At 52.7% G+C, this 24,767-nt stretch overlaps 1 protein-coding gene across 1 annotated transcript in view; it reads left to right on the forward strand.

Moving 5' to 3' along the window:
• aqr (aquarius intron-binding spliceosomal factor) overlaps positions 1-24,767 on the forward strand; it is a 43,477-nt gene that overhangs the window by 2,183 nt on the left and 16,527 nt on the right. Inside the window, 22 exon segments of the mRNA XM_067243462.1 lie at positions 788-928; positions 1,368-1,436; positions 1,802-1,902; positions 2,278-2,354; positions 3,298-3,362; positions 5,623-5,739; positions 5,930-6,043; positions 6,482-6,585; positions 8,625-8,727; positions 10,323-10,443; positions 10,912-11,053; positions 11,362-11,540; positions 12,147-12,314; positions 13,575-13,744; positions 14,943-15,184; positions 15,386-15,553; positions 16,580-16,649; positions 17,930-18,040; positions 19,033-19,142; positions 21,865-22,000; positions 23,072-23,137; positions 23,139-23,282. Coding sequence (XP_067099563.1) covers positions 788-928; positions 1,368-1,436; positions 1,802-1,902; positions 2,278-2,354; positions 3,298-3,362; positions 5,623-5,739; positions 5,930-6,043; positions 6,482-6,585; positions 8,625-8,727; positions 10,323-10,443; positions 10,912-11,053; positions 11,362-11,540; positions 12,147-12,314; positions 13,575-13,744; positions 14,943-15,184; positions 15,386-15,553; positions 16,580-16,649; positions 17,930-18,040; positions 19,033-19,142; positions 21,865-22,000; positions 23,072-23,137; positions 23,139-23,282 — 2,718 coding nt within the window.

Below are 24,767 nucleotides of genomic sequence, written 5' to 3' on the forward strand. Positions count from 1 at the left end.
TCTGTCCAGTGACCCTTGTTGTGTTGTCTGTCCAGTGACCTGTGTTGTGTTGTCTGTCCAGTGACCCTTGTTGTGTTGTCTGTCCAGTGACCCTTGTTGTGTTGTCTGTCCAGTGACCCGTGTTGTGTTGTCTGTCCAGTGACCTGTGTTGTGTTGTCTGTCCAGTGACCCTTGTTGTGTTGTCTGTCCAGTGACCCTTGTTGTGTTGTCTGTCCAGTGACCCTTGTTGTGTTGTCTGTCCAGTGACCCTTGTTGTGTTGTCTGTCCAGTGACCCTTGTTGTGTTGTCTGTCCAGTGACCCTTGTTGTGTTGTCTGTCCAGTGACCCTTGTTGTGTTGTCTGTCCAGTGACCCTTGTTGTGTTGTCTGTCCAGTGACCCTTGTTGTGTTGTCTGTCCAGTGACCGTTGTGTTGTGTGTCCAGTGACCCTTGTGTTGTGTTGTCTGTCCAGTGACCCTTGTTGTGTTGTCTGTCCAGTGACCCTTGTTGTGTTGTCTGTCCAGTGACCCTTGTTGTGTTGTCTGTCCAGTGACCCTTGTTGTGTTGTCTGTCCAGTGACCCTTGTTGTGTTGTGTGTCCAGTGACCGTTGTGTTGTGTGTCCAGTGACCCTTGTTGTGTTGTCTGTCCAGTGACCCTTGTTGTGTTGTCTGTCCAGTGACCCTTGTTGTGTTGTGTGTCCAGTGACCCTTGTGTTGTGTTGTCTGTCCAGTGACCCTTGTTGTGTTGTCTGTCCAGTGACCCTTGTTGTGTTGTGTGTCCAGTGACCCTTGTTGTGTTGTGTGTCCAGGTGTTCAAGAAGGAGCCCAGCCACTTCCCCTACTTCGTCAAGTGTGTCATGGAGGCAGTGCTGGAGGGAGACCAGGCCGGCCTGACCCTGAAGGAACAAACTGTCCTCCTGGTCTTCCTGGACCACTGTTTCAACAGTCTGGTAGGAGCCACCACCTGTCCACGATAGTGTGTGTGTGTGTGTTTCCTTCCTGCCACTTTGGAGTAATACCATCGTACCTGCAGTGACACAGTTTCAACATGTTGTTTTGCGTGGAGGTCCACTAGGGGGCAGTATTGTACTTAAAATCAAGCAATATAGCCATAAAGGTTTCTAACCATACTGTAGTCTTTTCCTCCTCAAAACCACAGGGATCCACTGCGGAAAACTCGCTCTGATTTGCTCTCTCTCCAAGCCCATATTCTTCTCCGAAAGCATTCAATCTATTTCTACTTGCTGCAGTTGTAAATGTTCAGGTTGCTTTGAAATATATCTTCCATAACTCTATTAAATCATCTCTTTGATGGCTCATTTGCTTTTTGTACGCCCCCTCCACTCCTTCCTCCCTTCATCATCCCATCCCTGTCTCCTCCCTTCTCAGGAGGTGGACTTGATTCGAGAGCAGGTGCAGCAGCTCATCTCTCTGCCCATGTGGATGTGTCTCCTGCCGGTAAGAGACACTCTTCCCATCCTCCACGCTAGATGTGTACATCTGTTCATCTAGCGCATGCTTTTATCCAGAGCGATGTACAAACAGTGCATACGGCCCGTGCAGCAAATACTCAAGGACTAAAAGTGCACTTTCATTAATATTAGAGTGGATAGTACCAGGTAACAGTCGGTATTTGAGAACCCACAGTGGCAGTGCGACAGTAGGAAATGCCAAAGGGCTTCAAGTCAAATGCAGCTATAGGTCTACATCCCTACTGTCATCCTAAACACTTCCCCTATGCGTTGCTTGTCAATACAAAAATGTCAATACAAAAATGTCATAAACACAATGATTCATCGATCCACAATATTTCTTTGCCACAGTCGAGGCTGCAGCACGAGCTGAAGAAAGTCCCCAAGATGCAGAAGTTCTGGAACCTGATCAAGAAGAATTACGACAAGATGGTCGGCGAAGACGCAGAGCTGTACGGCACTGTCCCTCTCTCTCTTTGCTCGTGTCGTCCACCTGCCGTCAGAGACGGGCACATGAAAGGCCCTCACATGGAGATACAAGATTCTAATCTCTCTCTCTCTCTCCCCCCTTTCTCTCTCCCCCTATCGCTGTCACTCTCCCCCTCTCTCTCTCTCTCTCTCTCTCCCCTTTCTCTCTCCCCCTATCGTTGTCACTCTCCCCCTCTCTCTCTCTCTCTCTCTCTCTCTCTCTCTCTCTCTCTCTCTCTCTCTCTCTCTCTCCCTTTCTCTCTCCCCCTATCTCTCTCTCTCCCCCCTCTCTCTCTCCCCCCCTCTCTCTCTCTCCCCCCCCTTCCGCTGTTGCTCTCTTTCTCCCCCTCTCTCTCTAGAGCCAAGAAGGAGAGAACGTTCCTCTCGGCTCTCATTAAGAAATTTCGGGGCGTTCTGATGTCCATCCCTGCATCAGGTGAACCTCCCTCTTCCTGCTCCTGGTGGAGCACCGCACATACGCACCGATGTTCGCAAGCTGGCTTCTATTCAGCCCTAGTTGTAGTCTCACTCTGCCCGCATGCAGAGGATTTTAGATGAAGGGTAAAGACGTCCCTCCACACTCACGACGCAGCAGTCCTGTTCATCCACATGCTTCCCTTCTGTGTGGGTCTCTCTCTCGCTCCCTTTGTTTTGCTGTCTCTATCAGACTCCCTTCCTCTGTCTCTCTCTCTCCTTTCCTCTCTCTTTCTCTCTTCCTCTGCCCTTTCTCTGCCGGCTGTTTGTTCAGCTGACCCAGCAGGTCTCGTGTGCCATTTGAGCTCATCTCTGCTCATCAGAGACCTTATTACCAGTGAGAGACGCACCTCTCCTACCCCTGCACCAGTCCCCAAAAGTCCTCCCTCTCTCCCTGACCTGTGCGGAAAGAGCCTGGTGCTCAGCTGCCTCGCCCCCCTCCCACAGGGACAAATGTCACCGTGTCATAATGTAGACCGACACCACTCCTGAACCTGCATGCCCAGAATAGAACTAGCCTGTGTGTGTGTCTGTGTGTGCTGAGAGGGGGCCCAGGCCACATAGCAGCAGGGTGAAGGTGGTCCCGCTGGGTCCCAGATCCTAATCTAGCCTGTCGGGTCCCAATTTTACCCCAAGTACACACACACACACACACAAACCTTTAATGAGTACTGGACTCCCTGCAGGCTGCTCTAGGCTGCTAGGTGCTTCCTGGCCAGGCTCCATCACTCTGCAGGAAACCACCGTGTTGGCCACACCCAAGCAGCTTACACGTGATGAAAAACGCCCTGTCATGCCTCGCTTCGCCCTTCTTCCGTTTATACGTGTGTGTGCTCGAGTCGTGTGTTCAGTGTGTGTGTGTGTGTGTGTTCTGACCTGACGTTACCGGCTCTGTCCCCTCTCAGGTGACGTGTCGATGGAGAAGGTCCACTACTGTGAGCGATTCATCGAACTCATGATCGACCTGGAGGTAAGATCCCGTGACGAAGGTGGTGGTGATGCTTGCTTGGCCGTCCTCCTCTCCAACACCACCCTGCCTCGGGACCTTTACGAGGGGAACATCTACAGGACCACCACCCTTACACATCCACTGTGTGGGCCTTTCATGTCGAGTGGAAACCTTCACAGGAAGGGGTGTAGAAAGTTAACCTGACGAGCCCAATGGTTTGTTACACATACCCATCTGGGACGGCGTCCTTGGAACACGGCAGGTGATTTGATAAACCATCTGTCCGTCACCCTCTATCCCGGGTTAACTTGTGGTTGTGGTTCAGACACAAACAAATAACTTGGGAGCTTGGCAAGACGGATTCTCTCATGGTCGTGATCTGGTGAATCCATCTGTCTCTGAAGGTTGGTAGAAACTGGACAGCTGTCTCTATAGACCCCTCCCTCCTCCAGCCATCAGTATCAAAACACACAACATGTCTGGGAGCGGTCCTGACACACTTTGATCACAGTGACAACGAGAGGAAGGTCCTCGTCAGCCCAGAGGAGCCCCAGAGGAAGGTGTTGGGTACGAAGGTGTTGGGTCTCTCTTGGAGGATCTCCCCTTAAAAGAAATATGGCCTGGGCAATGAGGACGAGTGTTGCATAGGTCAAGATGGCCTCTTCGTCTCCGGGCAGCATGGGTTTCTGTTACCGTTGAGAGGGCAGAGGTGCGGGGGGGGGGGGGGGTGAATTGATTTTCATCCCACTGTGTCTGATGACAGGCTTGTCATGTCTGTACCCTGGGCGGGGCCAGTCAGAGTCACTTCCTCAGTCCCCCCCCCTATCACCTTACACATTCACTGAAACCCCATCCTGCCCCCCCCCCACACACACACCCCCTTTCATTGACTGGGCTATGTCAAGTCATAAGGGGGGGGAGGGTGTTTATGCGTCAGTTAGGGCTGGTTGCCAGCGGGCTCTACTGATCAAAGACAGCAAGGGATAGATATGGGCGGACTGTCCTTCTGTCTGAGGAGGAGCCCGCGTCCCCCCTCCCAATCCAGACAGTTACAATGGTTAAGAGAAACCACACTTATCAGATTGGGTTTTCTCCACAGGTGTTGTCAATATGGCCAGAGGTTCATTTTGTGTCTCGGGATTCCTTTTGTTCCTGTCTGGCAGCTCGGCCTGTGTGTCTCTGGTGTCGTCTGTCTGGGGTCGTCTGTCTGGGGTCGTCTGTCTGGGGTCGGCTGTCTGGGGTCGTCTGTCTGGATTCGTCTCCCAGCCTGGTCCTCCTGCTCTTGTTCTGAGACTGTGTCCTCTCTGTCACACAGGCCACGCCCCTCAGCTGTTCCTCGTTTTCCCCACGGTCACACCGTTCCACTCTCACTGACCACAGCTCCTCTCATACATGCCATCTTGTACCTCTGGTCCTGTACCAGGTGGCCTAATCCATTGTTTTAGCAATTGTTGCTACCATATCAAATTTTGGTACTGTAGTAAGTCTATAAGGCCTTAATCCTAAAATAACCCGTCCTGATAGGACGTAAGATATCAGGAAACAATAGGACACCGGCTTTTACCCAGTCATGCACCTGTTTGTCATGCTTTATTGCCATGGTCTCTCTTCCTGCCTGTCCTCACTTTACCTTGTTAATATGTAAAGAAGCCCGCAAGCTCTTCTAAAAGGGAGGCCAGATCGATGATCCCTATCGACAGAGAAGGCCTGCCTCAGTGCTGGGAAACTGGTCGGGTTCGGGAGGTGAATTGATCTGTGTGTGACAGGTATAACCCACCCCCCCCTTCCCCGTCTATTCGATCCATCCAGAACTGTTCTGGCTCTGCAGGTCATGTGCTGGTTCCCCCCTCCCCAGCTTCTGAGTGTGGTTGTTACAGTCCAGTTATATTGGTTTATGTTGCACTTACGAGATGATGTTGTTTTTGCCGCGCTGTACCAAGCACTATGGTCGTGAAGAGGTTTTTGTTGCACTGTAGTTGAGGTATCATTGTGAGAAGTGCTGACTTTGCACTTTGCTTCAGACACCCAGTCCACTCCTTTAATCTGACTACCGGAATACCGTCAGAACGATGCTGCTCTCAGCTCCCGCTGTCCTTTCGACATGCGCTGCGTGTCTGGCCTTCGCTGCGTCGCTGAGACTGAGGCGCATGGTGAAGCCTGCTACTCCACCCCACTTCTCCCTTTCCCTCTTTTCTTTCCGTCCTTCGCTCGCTCTCTTACCCTTGATCTCTCTCTCCCTCCCGCCGTCCTCACGTCCTGTCCCCCCCCCCCCCCCTGCCAGGCCCTGCTCCCCACCAGGCGCTGGTTCAACACCGTGCTGGACGACTCTCACCTGGTGGTGACCTGCCACCTGTCCAGCCTCACACAGAGGGAGAAGGAGGGACACCTCTTCTGCCAGGTGAGACACACTCACTCTCTCTCACACACACACACACACACACAGAGAAGCATATAACTTAATACTTATTCTCTGGCAGCACACCGAAAGGAACACTTCTGTGATGATGTCACACACACACACCTGGTCTTCAAAGCCTCCCTATCCCATCTCTTAACCTGTCTGTCTGTCTGTCTGTCTCCATCCATAGCTTCTGGACATGCTGAAGTTCTACACGGGCTTTGAGATCAACGACCAGACAGGAAACGCCCTGACGCAGAAGGAGATGACCACCCTGCACTACGACAAGATCACCTCTCTCCAGGTAGGCCCCGCCTACCACCTGGACCTGTTAGGGTCAGTCACGGGGTCCAGGAGAGAGTTGACTCACTGGAAGTAGACCAGACCGCTTTCTGTTAATTTGACTGTGCGCCTGGAGAACATGGATTTATCCTGCAGGGAGAAGGGTGGTATGTCATAAATATTGATTTAGAGTATTGGTTTTGTGCCAGAGACCACATTAGAGAGAGGATATGAACTAAAAATTGAAGTGTAGAAGTGTATACTGAGGGTCCTGGTAAACAATTGAACACTTGACTGTTTAGTGAGCAGTTCTAGCTGTCTGCTCGCAGCTTTCCATCGTGTCGTTAACGTCAGATACGCAGCTGTCCATTTCTCCTCAACATGACTGTGTGGCTGGGCTTGCCCAGACACACGTATGTGGTGTGCAGTGACTTGACTGTGTGTGTGTTTCCTGTTCCAGAGAGCAGCGTTTTCCCATTTTCCAGAGCTGGAGGACTTTGCCTTGTCCAACGTGGCTGCCGTGGACACACGAGAGTCCCTCACCAAACACTTCGGCCATCTCAGGTGTGTGTGTGTGTGTGTGTGTGTGTGTGTGTGTGTGTGTGTGTGTGTGTGTGTGTGTGTGTGTGTGTGTGTGTGTGAGAGAGAGACAAAGAGATAGACAGAGAGAGAGAGACAGAGAGAGAGAGACAGAGAGAGAGAGACAGAGAGACAGAGAGAGAGAGACAGAGAGAGACAAAGAGAGAGACAAAGAGAGAGACAGAGAGAGAGACTGAGAGACAGACAGAGACTAACAGAGCCTAAAGCTACTTGCATATCTACGTGTCCATCCGTTCAACCTCTTCATTTCCTTGAATTGTGATAAACACCCTCATCCTGGCTTCCTCGTCCTATTAGGCTACATCTGCCCTCCTAAACGTTGTGCTCCTAGCTGGCAGGGAGAGAGCGAGCCCTTGACAGAGCAGCCTGGTACAGCCTGGAGAGAGGGACTCGCCTCATTAATTTAATCGATTCGTCGGAGCTGGAAAATAAAGTCTTTGAACAGCTGTGTTTGTCATATCATATTAGCAAGCGGGATAGCCAAAAGCCCCCTCCCCCTTCTACATACACACACACACACACACAAACCCATGCTTTGTAGGGCTGTGTGTGTATGTTTGTATGAAACGCTGAATATATGAGCGGGATATACTGTACGCTAATTAGTCCCCTTTGTTACTTGGCGAGTGGTGTGTCATTTTTCCGGTCGGAGGTGACGCGTGACGAATGATTCTCAGATTTCCATCTCGCACACGCCAGTCCACTCACTTCCCCCCTCTCTCCCCCCCTCCCTCCACCCGACCAGTGTGGGGAGGGCTGCAGCCAACACCAGGTGTAGATAGCCAACACCACAGCATGACCAAGCACTTTCCACGGATCCGCGGGCCGCTTTCTCCCTCCCCCTTTGCTCATCCCTCCATTGTGCATCGTCATGGATAAAGTAGTGTTGATCTGACCCCCCCTCCCCCTCCCCCTCCCCCCCCCCCCCCTCCATCCTCAAAGCTGCTCTTGGAACTCTGGAGATTTAACAAGGCCCTCCCGTTAAACAGGACTGTTTAATGCCACCGTATTCCAGCTGCGCTCCTCGCCTGCTAAGCCGCCCACGCCGCCCGCCAGTTCAAATTGACCCCCCCCCCCCCCTCCCGAACACACACGCAGCGTTCCTCAAACACCCACAGGAACACACACAAGCTGCAAATTACCATTTGTTAGACGGATTTTAGACAGACGCAGATTGCCAGGCAACGCTCTTCACCCCCTCAACTACAATCCTGTCAGAAGACTCAGCAGACCATGTGACCACTCAGACCTCAGAGGCTGCGTGTGTCTGGAGGTCGTGACGTCCCGTCTCCCCGGACAGCTCAGAGTGACGTCCCCACTGCTGGCTCGTTGCTAAGGCGAGCGCAGGGCAGGTGGCATGGCCCGGGCCACCGGAGGGGACAGAGGGGCCACGTCAGCGCAAACTGCCACCCGCGTTGTCTAACCTGGCGTCACGAGGAGCGCCTCGCATGCATGCGCACACACACACAGCTCTCCGGCAGGGACGCGTGTGGAGATTGTGTGTGTGTGTGTGCGTTCAGGCTGTGCTGTGTGTGTGTCTCACCGTCTCATCAAGGCAGCTCTATATGCAGAGAAGCTCCTCCACTCTGAGAGACGGAGATGATGTTTGATTTTCATATTCCTGTCACGTCAGTGTGTGTGGTCAGTGTGTGTGGTCTGTGTGTGTGGTCAGTGTGTGTGTGGTCAGTGTCCGGACTGGACCACAGAACAAACAGGCATGAGTGTCAGAGACCTGGGACAGGCCTGGCTGAGAATGTGGCCTTCTGGGTAATGCCCAAAACACGGACCTTACAGCTTTGAAATACATATGTCATATGTGAACTTATTTAGTAATAAGTGAAAGATTGTCAAGACTGATTCCTGATCAGGTCCCATGTAAAGGAGACCGTAATGTGAGGTAGTGCGGTTTAGCCCTGGAACTGCCACCACATCAGTTTAAACTCATCAAGTTAATCTCAATGCTGCCTGAGGTCTTAACCCTCTCATCCTGTTCCTCCCCGCAGTCCCAACACGCTCCACCGGGTGGCATCCTACCTCTGCCTGCTGCCAGAGCTGGCTGAAGGCAAGGACACCACCTACGACAAGGAGGTTCTCCTCGAGCTGCTGGTACGTACCGCTAGGGGGGGGGGGGCATCTCAATAGTATCTACTGGACTCCTCCTCTCTCATCTGCGTTCCTCATCTGCACGAATATCACCACACCACAAAACAGGCAGAGGAATCATGCTTTGTCACCATGAGGAGATGAGGCCAGGTTCATCGGGGGCTCTCAGGACCCCCCTACTCAATCATGGAAAAAAACAAAGTTACATATTTATAGGCTTTATTTTACAGCCTGGTTAAACAGCCGCGTCTGGAATCGGTCGTTAGCGGAACAATAAGCGCCCGGAGAGCGTTTGCAGCATAATGGGCTCGGTGCGGCTCGTTTAGGAGCCCTTCATTTATGCTTTTGACCTTGGAATTCATACAGCACGCAACATCTGACCACGTATGCCTCCCTCCCTCTCTCCCTCTTAAATGTGCCCTTTAATCCAATTAGGGGCATGGTGAGTGAGGAGCCGTAATGGTGGTGGTTGAAGGGGGGGGGGGGGGGGCACCAAGCCGTAGCCTTCACTGGTACCAGAGAGGACATGGTAGTCCGATACAGTTCATTGAACCATCGAACCCTAACTTTGAGAATCATACCACACTTCTCCGTGTGACCCCAGACGTTCAACTGGAGCGACACTCAGGACCCCCACTCTCACCACGAGCCCAACAGCAGGGCCCCAGGGTGGCCTGAGCTATCCTTCATCACCCTCACTGCCGTCTTCCTCCCTCTTTCTTTTTCTCTCTCTCGCTCACCTCTCTCTCCACCCGAGAGGCCCTGAAGAGCAGAGTCTTCATAATTTCATAATCAGCTGATTAGATTGTCAGAGGCCAACGTCAGGGGACTCATTTGCGTGCCTGCGGTTGCCCCTGGCAACCAACAACACAATATCTCCCACCATCAGGATGCACACACACACGTGCGTGCGTTTGTGTGTGACAATGCCAGAGGCTGGTGGGGGCAATGCAGGTCACACACTGCACAAACTGTACTTGCCGGCCTGGCCTGTGAACATGGCCTAACTTGTTCTCGAGATGGACAAGTACCTATTCTCTCCGTCTTCCCAGTCCCGGGGGGGGGGGGGGGGGGGGGGGGGGGTCTGCCTGGGCCTCCTGGAGACAGTGTAACAGGATTAGCGTAGCATGGCGGCTCGTATGAGTACACACATGAGGAGAGGATTAGACAGCCCGGAGTATGTTTGACACACAGCCACCTCCCGCTCTTCTAGGCCACAGCTTTTGCCCTGACCTAAAATACACACAGGCACATGCGGGCCCGTGTGCGGACACACACGACCAAAATAAACAGGTCCACCCCGCACTCCTACACCACAGCTGGCCCGCTTACGGGACAAACACGGAAGTGTGCGTGTCGTGGATGAAAGAGGGTGTTTTGTCACGACAGACGGCGAGCGCTCCGTTTTTCATTGTTCCGTTTTGTGACCTGATTGTTTAAATCCTGTCTGTCTGCGGCCCGTGGATCTGTCCGTTTTATCTGTCTGATTCTAAGTATCGCTGGGACATTTGTTCATTAACCCAATTTTCCATTAAAACAATTTTGTCTTCCATTTTTGTCTGTCCCTCCTACACGCACACACACACACACACACGCAGGTGTCCCGGCATGAGAGGAGAATCTCTCAGATCGAGCAACTTAACCAGATGCCTCTTTATCCAACGGAGAAGATTATCTGGGATGAGAACATCGTCCCCACGGAGTACTACTCTGGTGAAGGTGTGTGTGGGCATGTGTGTGTGTGTGTGTGTGGGCGTGTGTGTGTGTGTGTGTGTGTGTGTCCTACCAGTCCAGCCCCCCTACTGTGTGATCCCCCAGCACAGCCGCTCTTCTCTGCCACCCAGCTGGCACCCTCCTGACGGCCAATCCTCTCTAGCTGGCAGGGGCACCTTCACTAGCTAAGATGTCCTCCATTCAGAACCCCTCTCCCTAATCTCACTGCTTAGGACGGATTAGAACCTCAGTCCGTACCTGGTCCCGTAGATGTCCGCGGACACGACTCAGAGAGCCTGTTTGGATCAGTGTGTGTGTGTGTGTGTGTGTGTGTGTGTGTGTGCTCGTACGTAGGTATGTGGCGCGTATGTGCGCACCACATACCTGTTCCAAGTTTCCTGGTCCGCTTCAACTATTCCCTTAAACCCGCTCAGTATCTTGGTCAAGCAATGTGTGTGTGTGTGTGTGCTCCAGGTTGCCTGGCCCTGCCCAAGCTGAACCTGCAGTTCCTCACGCTCCACGACTACCTGCTGAGGAACTTCAACCTGTTCCGCCTGGAGTCCACCTACGAGATCCGCCAGGACATCGAGGACGTGGTGTCGCGGATGAAACCCTGGTGAGCCCCTCAGCGCCTGCGACAGCCACCCACACTCTGAGATAGGAACTAGGACGCGGTCCTACGGGTTCTACAGGGTTGTGTTTACTTGAAGGTTCTCTATGCTTCTATAGCTCTCCTACAGGGAACTCTGAACTCTCACAAACCTGTTTCCTCACAGGCAGTCTGTATAGTAAAGTATAGTATACTATGGTGGGGTCTTTGTGGACAGGCACAGTCTAACCCTTTAGAAGCAGTCAGTTTAGGGGTGTGTGTGTGTGTGTGTGGAGAGGCCCAGTCTGACCCCTTCCTCCGCCCCTCCCTCCCAGGTGTTCCGAGTACGGGGGCGTGGTGTTCGGGGGCTGGGCCAGGATGGCTCAGACCATCACCACCTTCTCCATCGTGGAGGTGGCCAAGCCCAACATCGGGGAGAACTGGCCGGCCCGGGTCCGCGCCGACATCACCATCAACCTGAATGTACGCGACCACATCAAGCACGAGTGGGAAGGTAACACACACACACACACTCTCTCTCTCTCTCGCTGTCTGTCTCTCTCTCTCTCTGTCTGTCTCTCCTTCTCCCTTCCAACTATAGGTTACCTTGTGTGTGTGTGTCCAGCATTAAATGCAGAGCAACAGTGGAGCTTAAGCAGGCATACGGAGATCTCCCCAGAGTCCAACAATTACCACAGCGATGGATTCATCTGCAATCTATCTATGGATTTTTTGGAGGGGAATCTCCATTGTCCTCCCACACACTAATCCTCTGAGTCTTTGAAACGGCCTGGCTCAATGTCACTTCAATGTTAGGGATATCCTGCTGCCTGGATCCTCTCTCTCTTTATTTCTCTCTCTCTATTTCTCTCACCTCCCTCCCCCGCTCTCCTCTTTTACTATTCTGCTTTCTCTGTCTTTTTTGTCTTTCACCTGAGGTGTGATTTGATTCCCTCTGCCCCCCCCCCCCCCCACCCCCATTGTATAATTAGAGCTTCATGTTTTAAAGATCAGGCGAGCGCTGACAGGGCGTTTTCTGTCCCCCCCTTCCCCTCTCTCTCTCTCTCTCTCTCTCTCTCTCTCTCTCTCTCTCTCTCTCTCTCTCTCCCTCTCTCTCCAGGCTTGCGGAAGCACGACGTTTGCTTCCTGATCACGGTGCGGCCCAACCTGCTCTACGGCACGCGCTTCGACCGCCGCCAGCCCTTCGTGGAGCAGGCGGGCCTGGTGTACGTGAGAGGCTGCGAGGTGCAGGGCATGCTGGACGACAAGGGCCGTGTCATAGAGGAGGGTAGGTGCACACACTCACACACACACCTTCATCCTCCTCCTCCACCAGACCACTAACCTTCACCTCTCCCTCTAGAAGGTGCCGCAAGCTCTCAAGTTGTCATAGTGACCGTCACAGAGAGACCCGACCCCCGGCTCTCATTAACATTCCATTAACCCTGGGGCGGCAGGCGTGGCCCCTGAGGGCCACCCCCCCCCCCCCCCCCGCCCTCCCTCGGGCGGCCATCTTAGCTGAGGGAAAGGCCCTCCATGTTTTATTTATTGACCTGCTGCTATGCCACGTGCCATGGGTCACGTCTGAAGACCCTGCCTGTCCAAGGATGGTCTGTGGGAACGGTACACTGCTCACACATAGCTGTCCCCCTCGCACACTCTTTTAGGAGAGGTGATTGGATGATACACACACACACACACAGAGACCTGGCTTAGGCCCAAAGGATAGAATTTCCCCCGCAAGGCTGGGGTGTTTGGTAGCAGGCAGGAATCCCATTTAGATGTCTGCGAAAGCTGCCCTCTCTGCTTCGCTGGCTCCCTGAGGGAATGAGCCCAAAGCCCCTGGCCTGTGTCTGTCTGCGTGTGCGAGGGGGTGTGTGTTTGTGGAATCAGGGTGTAATGCCCGTTCGTGCTGAGGTGGGACATAACACCGTCCGGGCCAGGATTGGAGAGCTAAGCTCTTTTTTTTTTTTTGGGAGCAGAGAAGATGCTCCGGGATTTGTGGAACAGCCAGGCAAGGGTGACCTCTAAAAACTGTCCCTGTCGTTTTTAGAGCTTCCTCTCCCCCCCCCTCCCTCGTTATCCGTCTCTGATTTCAAGGACGTTGCATGCATAAGTGCATGCCTCTGTGTGTGTGTGTCTGTGTGTCTGTGTCTTATATAAGTGTTGACCATTGCCAAATTGAAGCACCATACAGTACCTCATTAGCGTCTGGAGACCAGAGACCACTTATTATCTTGAGGATTATGCAACGCATGTTGAAATGGGTGTGCCCTACATATTATGGGATGTTCACGGTCACATAGCTCATGTTCTGATTGTCCCTACATGCATACAAACACACTGTAGTTGGAAAGCAGGGCTTATTGACGAGGGGACATCCAACTACTCCAAACTATGATCTCAGACCTCTTGGCCATGCATTGTCTAGCTGCAAAAAACTTAGCGATTTTTAAAGGGGGAGTCTGCGACATTTCGAATGGGCAGTGGGGCAGGCTAACATTCCGCAACGTAGCTGCATTGAAGACGTCTTCCCTCCTCCGCCCAGGTCCTGACCCCAAGCCCAAGCTCCGAGGTGATACTAGAACATACCGCGTGTGGCTGGACCCCAACCAGTACCAGCAGGACATGACCAGCAGCATCCAGAACAGCACCGAGGACCCGTACGAGAGCTTCAATATCATCATGAGGCGCAAGCCCAAGGAGAACAACTTCAAGGTAGTGCCACGGTGCCCTCTCCCTTCACCTGGAACCCCCACACCCATCACCTTCTCCCTGTCTCCCTCTCTACTCCTTCCATACCCTCCCCTCCTCTCTCTACTGTTTTCTCACACACACACACACACCACCTCCATCCTACCACTGTCTGGAAAGTCTGATAGACTCAACCCTGAGTAGAGCCACTTCAAGGTAGCACAGCGAGCGCTCCTCGACCTCTAACCCAGACACAAAGCCTTCATCCAGCGCTCCTCTACCCCTTCCTCCATCTCGTCGACGGAACCCTGCCCTCCAGGCCTTGAGCCCGGGCCCTCCCCACTCCAGCGCTGGGTGATGAATCACTCCAACTGGGCTGCTGGGGTGGTGATGATAGGGGGGGGGGGGGGACACACTAGCTCAAGGCCTCCTGTTTCCTCCCCCTGATCCCAGACAGGGCCCTCCTTCCTGGGTGACCTTGAACTCTCCCCTTCCACACACACACACACACACACACACACACTGGGAGCATGCCTGTGGTTTGTACACACTATTAGATCAGGTTGCCTCTGAGAAGCTGCCACTGGCAGGAAGACCAGAGGAGGGTTTCCATGATGACAACTGTCGTTGTTTTTTCTCCCTCGTTACTTAGGTTCATCTTGTGTTTTCTCATTAGTTTAGGCTTTTTAAGATGTATTAGCTGTTATGTTGTTCACGGTGGTCATTGTGAACGATTTGATTTTAAATAAGTAGTATTCATTAATGTCATTGATCATTTCTATTCTCCTGATGCTGTTATGCATTCTCGCAATGTCATATTAAGTCTTTTCCAAAGTTCCTGGATACTTTTGACCATGAAAGTGAAAACCACTCGTCTGGCTCATGGTGAAACTCCCTGCTGATTTACAGTGGAGAGATAAGCACAGGCAGGATAGCAGGCATTTGGCAGCTCATTAAAACATTGACAAGCCCCCCAAAAAATCGACCTACTTTCATCAAACTGGCCCAAAATAAATGTTGTGATCTCAACATTCTCTTTCATGTATGGATCCATCTCCTCAGATTTGAAGTCTTTTGTGTCTGACAGGAGTGGGTGGTGATATGTGATGTCTCACGTATTGGGAAATCATTAGCTGTAACAACACTATATCTTCCACCGCGGCGGGGTGGTCGTGAGCGGTGACCCTGAGCGGTGACCCTGAGTTTCTCCTCGTTCCCTCAGGCCGTCCTGGAGACCATCAGGAATCTGATGAACACCGAGTGCGTCGTCCCCGACTGGCTCCACGACATCATCCTGGGATACGGTGACCCAGGCAGCGCCCACTACTCCAAGATGCCCAATCAGATCTCCACGCTGGACTTCAACGACACCTTCCTGTCCCTCGACCACCTGAAGTCTTGTTTCCCCGGTTACACGGTCAAGGTCACCGAGGAGAACCCTGACCTTCAGATACCCCCCTTCCGGTAGGGGTCATAGGTCATGCTACACCGTAGAACAGAATGAAGAGAATTAATTGAGGAAAAAATAAGTAGTTCAGTTCAATGTACTCCTGAGATCAAATCCTTTCTCGCTTGTCCTCATAGGTTAGACATCCAGAAGAATACGGAATGAATGTTTAAATCAGTTGCTGCACACATCTGACCGTGAGCATGTCTTTCTTTCAGAATCAAGTTCCCAATTCAGAACAGGGCAGACAAGGGCAAGAAGAGGAAGGCAAATGAGGAAGAGGAGGAGGAGGAGGAGAAGAAGAAGAAGGAGGAAGACCGGATTTTGGTGGTGGAGCCTCACGTCCCCGTTAACCGGGGGCCATACCCCTACAACCAGCCCAAACGGTGAGTGGAAAGGTCAATTGTCGACCCCTGGGGGGTGGGTAAGGGTAACCCTGTGCATAGGTCAAGGCCCTGACTTCCTCACCATCAGTCCCAGCTCATCTGGCTCCAGCGTCTCCACAGGCCCCACATACTGGACACCAGCAATAGCACCACTTGTACTCTGACCTCAGACCTCTCCCCAGCCTCAGAGCCCTCCTTAAGCCTCAGATCTCTCTCCCCAGCCTCAGAGCCCTCCTTAAGCCTCAGATCTCTCTCCCCAGCCTCAAAACCTTCCCCCTGTCTCAGAGCCCCCCCCCTCATTTTCAGCTCCAGGACTGGAGTGGATTGCGTGCTCCAACCCCTAACATGCTTCCCTGTCTAGCACAAATTTAGCCTCCCCACCACCAACACAGCAACCACCTCCCAAAAGCTTAAGTACCATACGCCCTCAGCAAGCCTAGCCTACAGTGGATAGACTTTCACTGTGCAAAAACCCCACAGAGGCTTAAAGTGTTTGCATATCTGTCAGGGGAGATCTGAGCGTAGGTTTTTGTTTGTGCGCAAAGTTGGGCGTTTGGACGCCCCACCGTTCTATCTCACACCTCAGGGACCATTGTTAGTTTGCCGTGTGATGTCTGTTGCGTTGAGTCTGCCTCGCATCTTAGCTCCCAAACAAACCCAGCCTGGCGCCTCCCAACCTGCCCGTGTCAAACTAGGTTGTTGATATTTAAATGTTAATCGCACCCGGGGAAGAAAAAAAATAATCCCTTGAATTGCCTCCTCGTGAAATTGTCGCATTCATCTGATGCTAACTAACTCAGTGTCTTAAAGTTGCACTTTGATATTGAAATCTAATGAGCAACAACAAGTCCTTCGGGTACCTTGTCTGAAACGCCTTTCATGATGGTTTCAAAGCGCCACAGCGCCCCAAACAGACGCCTCTGAAAACACCCGCTTTGCTTCTTTAGAGGTCTCAAACGTGACTCCCCCGATGCTTTACATGATAACCGTTTGGAAATGTTGTTTCGTTTGTTTTTTTTTAAACAGAAACACCATCCAGTTCACCCCCACTCAGATGGAGGCTATTCGTGCTGGGATGCAGCCAGGACTGACCATGGTAAGAACCTCCACCGCCCCAGCTCCACCGCCCCAGCTCCACCGCCCGCCCCCTCCACCGCCCCAGCTCCACCGCCCCAGCTCCACCGCCCCAGCTCCACCGCCCCCTCCACCGCCCGCCACCGCCCCAGCTCCACCGCCCGCCCCCTCCAACGCCCCAGCTCCACCGCCCCCTCCACCACCCCAGCTGCACTCCTGGTCTGGCCCTCTCCACACCCCTGGCTGTCTGGCTGGCTGTGCTGGCTGAATGCCAGTGCAGACCGGTGCCGTTGAAAGGCTACCCATAGCCCACCACTGAAGTAATCGTGTGGCTGGCTGGCATGCACACACACACATCCAGCCACACCTAGCATGTCGTTATGCTCACACACACCATTAACCACACACCTCCCGTTTTGCACATAATCACACACATGCACAGACCCCTTGTTTTCCAATGCAGCCTGCTCCAATTCTCTATAATTTTTCTGACTCAAACACACACTGCTCGCGCACACACACGCACACACACTGCTCACAGGCCTGTGAGTGGCTCGCCGGCAGTGCATTGGTGGGCTGATGACTGGCAGCTGGCAGAGGGGCTATTTATCGTAGCGCCGCCGGGAGTAAACATGGCAGGCTAGTTCTCAACACAGTCGTAAAACAAGTGAGCCCGCATGCCTCTCCTCACCCGACACACACACACCTCGCCCCCCCCCACCACCTCCTCCCCTCCCTGGCACGTCGCTGACTCGCTAGCAGCCAAGCCAGGACCTCTGGCCCTCCTCCCTGCCGCCCTTCACCAGTAGTGGCCGCGCCCTGGAGCTTCTCCCAGGGAGGGGCACCACGGAGATGGTCTGTATCAGAGACGCGACTCCTGAGTGCCTCGGCTGTTCTGGATTGAGTTGAAATGCAATGAGGCCTCCTGAAGGTCAAGGAGGTTTTCCCTTCTGTCCGTGTCCCTCTCTCCTACTCTCCGTCTATCTCGCTCGCTCCGTTTCTTCTCTCTCTCTCTCTCTCTTTGTCTTTCTCCCCGTGTCCTTGTCTGTGTGTACAGGCTGTAGGGATGACCTAGCATGCCAAGCAGCAGGGTTGCATGTCCCCAGCTTTGAACAGGCAGTGTGTGTGTGTGTGTGTTTGTACAGGACCTGACAGGCTTAGAGCCCCCTGTCAGAACCACTATGTTATCTCTGAGGCTGTTACACTGTTACCTAACTGTTACCTTTCTCCTCTCTTTCCTGTCTCTCTGCTCTCATCTCCATGCTACTCTCTCTCTCTCTCTCTCCCCCCCCCCCCCCCCAGGTTGTTGGACCCCCAGGTACAGGAAAGACAGATGTGGCCGTCCAGATCATCTCCAACCTCTACCACAACTTCCCTGAACAGAGGACCCTCATTGTCACACATTCTAACCAGGTAGGGGACAAACACACACACACATAGTATACACACACCCTTGTGTACTGCACCTCCCCATTTCTAAATCCCTATGTTTCCCTGTGGTTGGTCTTGGTGTAAAAGCATGTTAAGTGTCCCTATTACATCTCTCAAACAAACCTCGGGGAGAGAAACACAAAGGGGAAGAGAGACCGATGGAAAGAAAGACGTACAAAGGGAGATGAACAGACCGGGAGAGAGAGATAGGGGGGGGGGTCCTATAAACCGACAGGTAGATAGGCAGACAGACAGAGAGACAAAGGCAGACCGAGAGATAGGGAGAGACACGCTGGTAAGAGAGACACAGATAAGAGAGACACAGATAAGAGAGACACAGATAAGAGAGACACAGATAAGAGAGACACACAGAGCAGTGCGCCCTGCCAGGCCCATTCCCAGCTATGTCCCAGAACGGCCCATTAATCACACTGATAAAGTCCCCCAAGAAGTTGGAGAGGGAAAATTACAACTGGAGCTCCCCTGTGGCCTCAGCCTTGTAGGTTCACTATTTAATCAGAACGTAATCTGCCCCCTTTCTCTCCCCCCCCCCCCAAATTCAGGCAGCAAGCTGGCAGAATCGCTAAATACAGTTATGAAAAAGCCCGCTCCACCTCCCCCGACACATTCTGTTCTCCCATGTCAATTTGTCATCGCAGAGCAGGTCTGCTCCCTCACATGCTAAGCAATCTTAATTCAAAGCACTGGAGGCTGGGAGGATGTTGTTCTTGTAGAAAGAAACGTTCTCCAGCCGCTGCAGGAAACTCGAGCATGACATTCTAAGCCAATATGTTCCCAAGACCCGGATAACCATGCGAAGGGCCTGTAATCTCTTCCGTGCGTGTGTTCTTAGTTACTCGTCTTATTAACTGACATACATATACACAGAACAAATCAAGTTCAACGTCAGATTGTCTTTTAATGATGATAAACAGGCAGGTAATTGTGTGTGTGTGTGTGTGTGTTGTTGGCAGGCTCTGAACCAGCTGTTTGAGAAGATCATGGCGCTGGACATCGATGAGCGCCACCTTCTGCGTATGGGCCACGGAGAGGAGGAGCTGGAGACGGAGAAGGACTTCAGCAGGTGAGGACCACCATACTGATCTCTCACACACACACACACACTGCAGACACACCTCACTGGGTACTGCTGTAATACCTATCTCTCTCTCTCACACACACACACACACACACACACACACACTGCAGGCACCCCTCACAGGGTAATACTATAATACTGATCATCACACCCACACACACACTCAACAGTCACCACTATCAGGATAATACTGACTACACTCTCACACACTCACACACACACACACACACACACACACACACACACACACACACACACACACAGCTACCCCCACACACCATTAGCTTTAAGCCAACACAGTGACAGGCCTAGTCAATACTCCCCATGTTCTCCTCCACGGCCCGGGGCCTCTTCATTAGGCAGGGCTGCTCCTCCACACCCCCCAGGCCCAGTCTCCCAGCCCTGCCTCATTAAGCAGCACCACGGGCCCCGGGTGCAGGGCCCTCCCTCAGTCCAGGTTTTAGCGACCCATTTGAGGCTTGTTTGTCCGAGCAGGTGGTCAGGCTGGAACAGTGAAGGGAGGAGACCTCCTGGGTTGAACTGAGCCGTAAACTGACTAAGTCAGCCACTGCCCTGAAGGGGCCTGCTTAGGAAGGGAAACTTCCAACTTGTGTGGGATTCGTGTCCTGTACTCTGATTCATGCAGACACACACACACACAGAGAGAGAGAGAAGAAGCACACACAGTTGTACTAGTTGTTTGTGCGCCAGAGGCAATGCAGGGAGCTGTTTGCTTTTAGACGAGGAGACCCACTAGAGTCTTACCCAGGACTGCCCCTGTGCTTCTCACACCCACATTGTGTGTGTGTGTGTGTGTGTGTTGTGATTCCTGAAATGCCCTGAGGGACATTGACTCAGTCCGAGCCCGTCCCAGACACAGAGTGAGGGAAGCCAGCACACTTTAGACCACTTACCACAAACCTGAGAGGGGGATGTCGAGGAGAGGAAGAGAGAAATGGAGAGAGCTCTCAACATCAGAGGATACCCAAAACATTCACAGTTGGATGACTGCCGCAATTTCTTACATATATCTTTTTTTATTTTATTTTTTTTACCCCTGCTCGCCTTTTTCCTGAATCAGACGAATGTTTTCACGTTTAAAGTTGCCCATCTGTGTTCAAACACATAAAGGGCCCTGGGATAAAAATAACCGGACCTCATTGAATATTCATCCCATCCTTCTATTTCCAGCGTGTTCTCGTGCTGTCTGAGATTGGTAGCAACACATAGCAGGTCTGTCGAGACAAATTGGGCCCTGTGGATCCTCCGTGTCTTGGTTTTACAGCACAATGCGTACAAGAAATGGTTTTATGAACAATACCATGATAAACATGCAATTAATAACAAAGTAGTTTGGGGATGTTGTCATCATGATGCGTCCTGGGTGAATTTGAGCCACGTGAAAGACAGCAGACTAGCATTGAAAGACACCAGTTTTTTGTAAAGATGAGATTTTCGTTAGAAGAATGGACACTGCAGACTCGCTCCCAGCCTCGACAAATACTCTCTCAGCCTCTACAGCCTCTCCCAGCATCTACAAATACTCTCTCAGCCTCTACAGCCTCTCCCAGCATCTACAAATACTCTCTCAGCCTCTACAGCCTCTCCCAGCATCTACAAATACTCTCTCAGCCTCTACAAATACTCTCCCAGCCTCTACAGCCTCTCCCAGCATCTACAAATACTCTCTCAGCCTCTACAAATACTCTCCCAGCCTCTACAGGCTCTCTCAACCTCTCCAACATGCTGACTCCCTCCACCCCAGTAAACCACAGTCCAATTAGCACTGGATATTGGTCTGAAAACCCCATCCTCTCACCAGCGAACAAAGGGAAGGTTGCAGCGTTGCTAATTAACGATCCTTCTCCTTCCTCTACCCGTGTCCTCCCGCTTAATGAGATATCAAAGTGGTGTTTGGGAGAGGAGAAAGGGATGGAAGAAGAGAGCCACTGTGAGACACCCTCGCGTTCCGTTCTAATTGAGTGTGTTTCCTGTGCGTTTGCGTGTGCGTCGTCTCGGATACATAGCTAGTCGCAGGTCTTTTGTCATTAGAAAACAAGGTCAGTACTTCTTTTAATGTTATCTCCAGCCAATGTGATTCTGATTGAATTATCTGCTGAGCAGCTTAGCGTGGGTCTATAAATAGAACACACCTCGTCCGGGTATTATCCCCGCCCCTCGGAATGTGACTTGGCATGTCCTGGTGTTACCGACTAATCGCACCCTGTTGTTATTCTTATTATGGTGAGGCCTGATCAGATGACTTTGTTTGAGGCCTTCTTTCATACACGCTGGTCTGGTATTCATTCAGTTTGACAGTCATAAGAGATGCCCCAAAAAATAGTTACGTATAAATCCGTATTATTATATTTCTATATGCAAGCATATAGCAATTGTGTATATACTGAACATCTAGAGGATCATCACTGCTGCAACAGCATTAGGCCCATTCATTTTCAATGGTATTTCATGCCCTTTATCATCTCACCAACAGCCCTTATTAGTAATCCCATTGAGTTAGCTATAGATTGATCTGATTGGATTATTATTGGTGGGGGGGAGGGGGGGGGGGAGGGGGAGGGAGGCCCAGAGGAGCTCTTATGAAGGTTATGGAAACCTAGATGGGAGGAGGAAAGGTGGAGGGGGGTGGGGTGCATGACAAAGTACTCCTTCACCACGTCCTGTGTGTGTGTGTGTGTGTGGTCAGGTATGGGAGGGTGAACTACGTGCTGGCCAGGAGGCTGGAGCTGTTACGGGAGGTGGGGCGCCTGCAGGAGAGCCTGGACGTCCCTGGAGATGTGTCCTACACCTGCGAGACGGCCGGACACTTCTACCTCTACCAGGTGAGGGGCTTCTGTCTGCCTGGGTGTGTTGACGTGGTTACGCCTCTACCAGGTGAGGGGCTTCTGTCTGCCTGGGTGTGTTGACGTGGTTACGCCTCTACCAGGTGAGGGGCTTCTGTCTGCCTGGGTGTGTTGACGTGGTTTCAACTCCGGTCTTATTTACCATCGTTAGAACGGCTCAGCTGTCTCGTCTGGTGATCTCCCTGCCCCCCCGCCACACGTGCTTCCGGGTGCGTCCTCCTAGCGTGATGTGACAGTACTCAAACCCCTCATCTCCTTCTCTCACTCCAGCGTTTTCGCCCAGACAGCGAATATCTAAATATTATCCCCGGCTGTTTATTCCCGTCACCTCATTACCGCTCGCGGGGCTCCAGGAAGAGTGCCACAACAGACAATTATGACGCTGCACCCCCGACCACCCCGCCCCCTCCTCCTTCCTTGAGCCCGAAATAGATGTTGGAGATAAAGAACCTTTTAGAAGAGAGAGGGGACCAGCGGCGGCTGTCATAACCGGCAGAACCGAGAGCTTACATAACCCTCCCAGGTCTGGAGTAAAGGAGACTAGCCTCCCTGTCTGGTGGGGGGGGGGGGGGGAGTGGACATTTTAAGGGTTGAGGAGTGCAGTGGAGAGAGAGAGGGGAAGAGAGGACAAACAGGCGTGCAATGGAATGGAGGGATGGACCATGAGTGGAATAGAAGAGAGTAGAGGGACAGAAGGCTAGGGCAGTCATGGAGGCGGAACAAGGGGATTTGATAGATGGGACGAGGAGAGGAAATGGATGGATGGAGAGGGAGAGGAGATGGATGGAAAGGGGATGGATGGATGGAGAGGAGAGGGATGGTAGGAGTTGTATTCTAGAGTGAAGCAATAAGTTCTCATGTGAGTTTTAGAATCAGATGAGTGCGATGACCCTCGTTCACCTCTGGGGTCTCAACACAGTAGTCTGCGTTCAAAGCTCCTGTGTTGTGTTTTTACGTCCGCCTGTGCGTGCGTGGAACATCGGCGACGCGCCGCCCCCCTTGTTCCAGACCGTGACATCCAAGAGGGGCTCCCTCCCTCTCTCGTCCCAGGTGATGTCTCGCTGGGAGGAGTACATGAGCAAGGTCAGGCCCAAGCAGGGCCGCGTGGTGGAGGCGGGGGGCGGTGGCCGCCCACTTCCCCTTCCACAAGTACTTCTCCAACGCCCCCCAGCCCGTGTTCAGGGGCCGCGTCTACGAGGAGGACATGGACATCGCCGAGGGCTGCTACCGACACATCAAGAAGATCTTCACCCAGCTGGAGGTAAGCAGGTCACACTGGTCGGCACGCACACACACACACACACACACACACTTCAGAGAGATCCTTCCCCGGCTGTAGAAAAAAGGGGTTACACACGCGCACACACACACACAGGTCTTCAGCCCAGTCTTTCACACAAGCAGAAAAACACTCACCGTGTCAGCAGTTTCAGTGTCCCTCACAGGCCAGCTGTGACCACACACGCACACACACACACACAAGCACTAGCGACTGTTTCCCCCTCTGACAAGTTCTCCCAGGCAGAGTGGTGATGGGTCAGTCGTCGTCTCCCCCTCCCCGGCGGTGGTTCCCGTTAGCGCGCTAGCTACCACGGTAGCCTCCCTGCATGTGATTCAACAGCTGTCCTCCTCATGGGTCCTGGCGCGCGAGCTAAAGAGCCGCCGCATGCACGCCAGCCCCAGATGTCAAAACTGCTGAATTCATCAGCCCAGCCTGAGAGAATGTCGCCATTCTCAGAGAGAGAAGAGAACAGGCTGTTTTTTCCTTCTCTCTCTCTCTCTCTCTATCTCTCTCTCTCTCCCTGCCCCCCTCGCTCGCTCCATCTTTCTCATGCTCTGCTTTCATGAGTGTGCTTGATGGCTCAGGCTTACATGATGATTGGTGACATGCCACCCACCCCCCTAACCCTCCACACTCTCTCCTCTCCTTCTTCGGCGTGACCCTGTTGGCAGTGGCACAAGTCGCCGTCTCTAGATGCCAATGGAAAGATTCGAGGGTCTGGCAAAGACTCTGCATTTCACCACACACACATTCTCCACACGCATGCACGCACCCACATATAATATAGAGCGTACATATCACACACCAACTACACAGACACACACACACCTCAAGATGAGCCAGTGTCCCTCTCCTAGGTGTGCCCGGTCTTCATATAGACATAACAACAACATTACAGATTTATGGGGCCTACACGAAGGCCTCAGAGAAGCAATAAAGAAGTTATTGGCCAGAGGTAACACCCCAACACGTGTGTTGGCCTTGATTTATCTGGCGCCCTCGTATCGGGAGATAATCAAAGAGAGACCTCGGCTGCTCTCGGGGGGTGATATCTGTTTCCTCCGCTCAGAAGGCTCTCCCCCTCCTCCCGGTGCCACAGGAGAAGGAAAAAGATCTTGTCTGGCCGCCTGTCTCCCTGCCTCCTTTCCTCTCTGCCTCCCTCCCTCCTTCCCCTCCCTCCCTTCTTCATTGTCAGCCTCGCTTTTTTGGGGGGGGGGGGGTTCCCTCCCTTCGTCTCCTCCCTTCGTCTCCTCCCTTCGTCCCCTCCCTTCGTCTCCTCCCTTCGTCCCTCCCTTCGTCCCCTCCCTTCGTCTCCTCCCTTCGTCCCTCCCTTCGTCCCTCCATCACTGTGGAGACGGACAGGGAGACCATGTGACCTCCCAGTTCCTACCAGACGCTGCCCTCGCTCGTCTCCTGCTCCCTGCTCCCGTCTCTCTCTGCTCCAACAGCTGGACTCACTAGCCT

This window comes from Osmerus mordax, chromosome 9 (genome assembly GCF_038355195.1).
Source record: "Osmerus mordax isolate fOsmMor3 chromosome 9, fOsmMor3.pri, whole genome shotgun sequence".
Taxonomy (NCBI): domain Eukaryota; kingdom Metazoa; phylum Chordata; class Actinopteri; order Osmeriformes; family Osmeridae; genus Osmerus; species Osmerus mordax.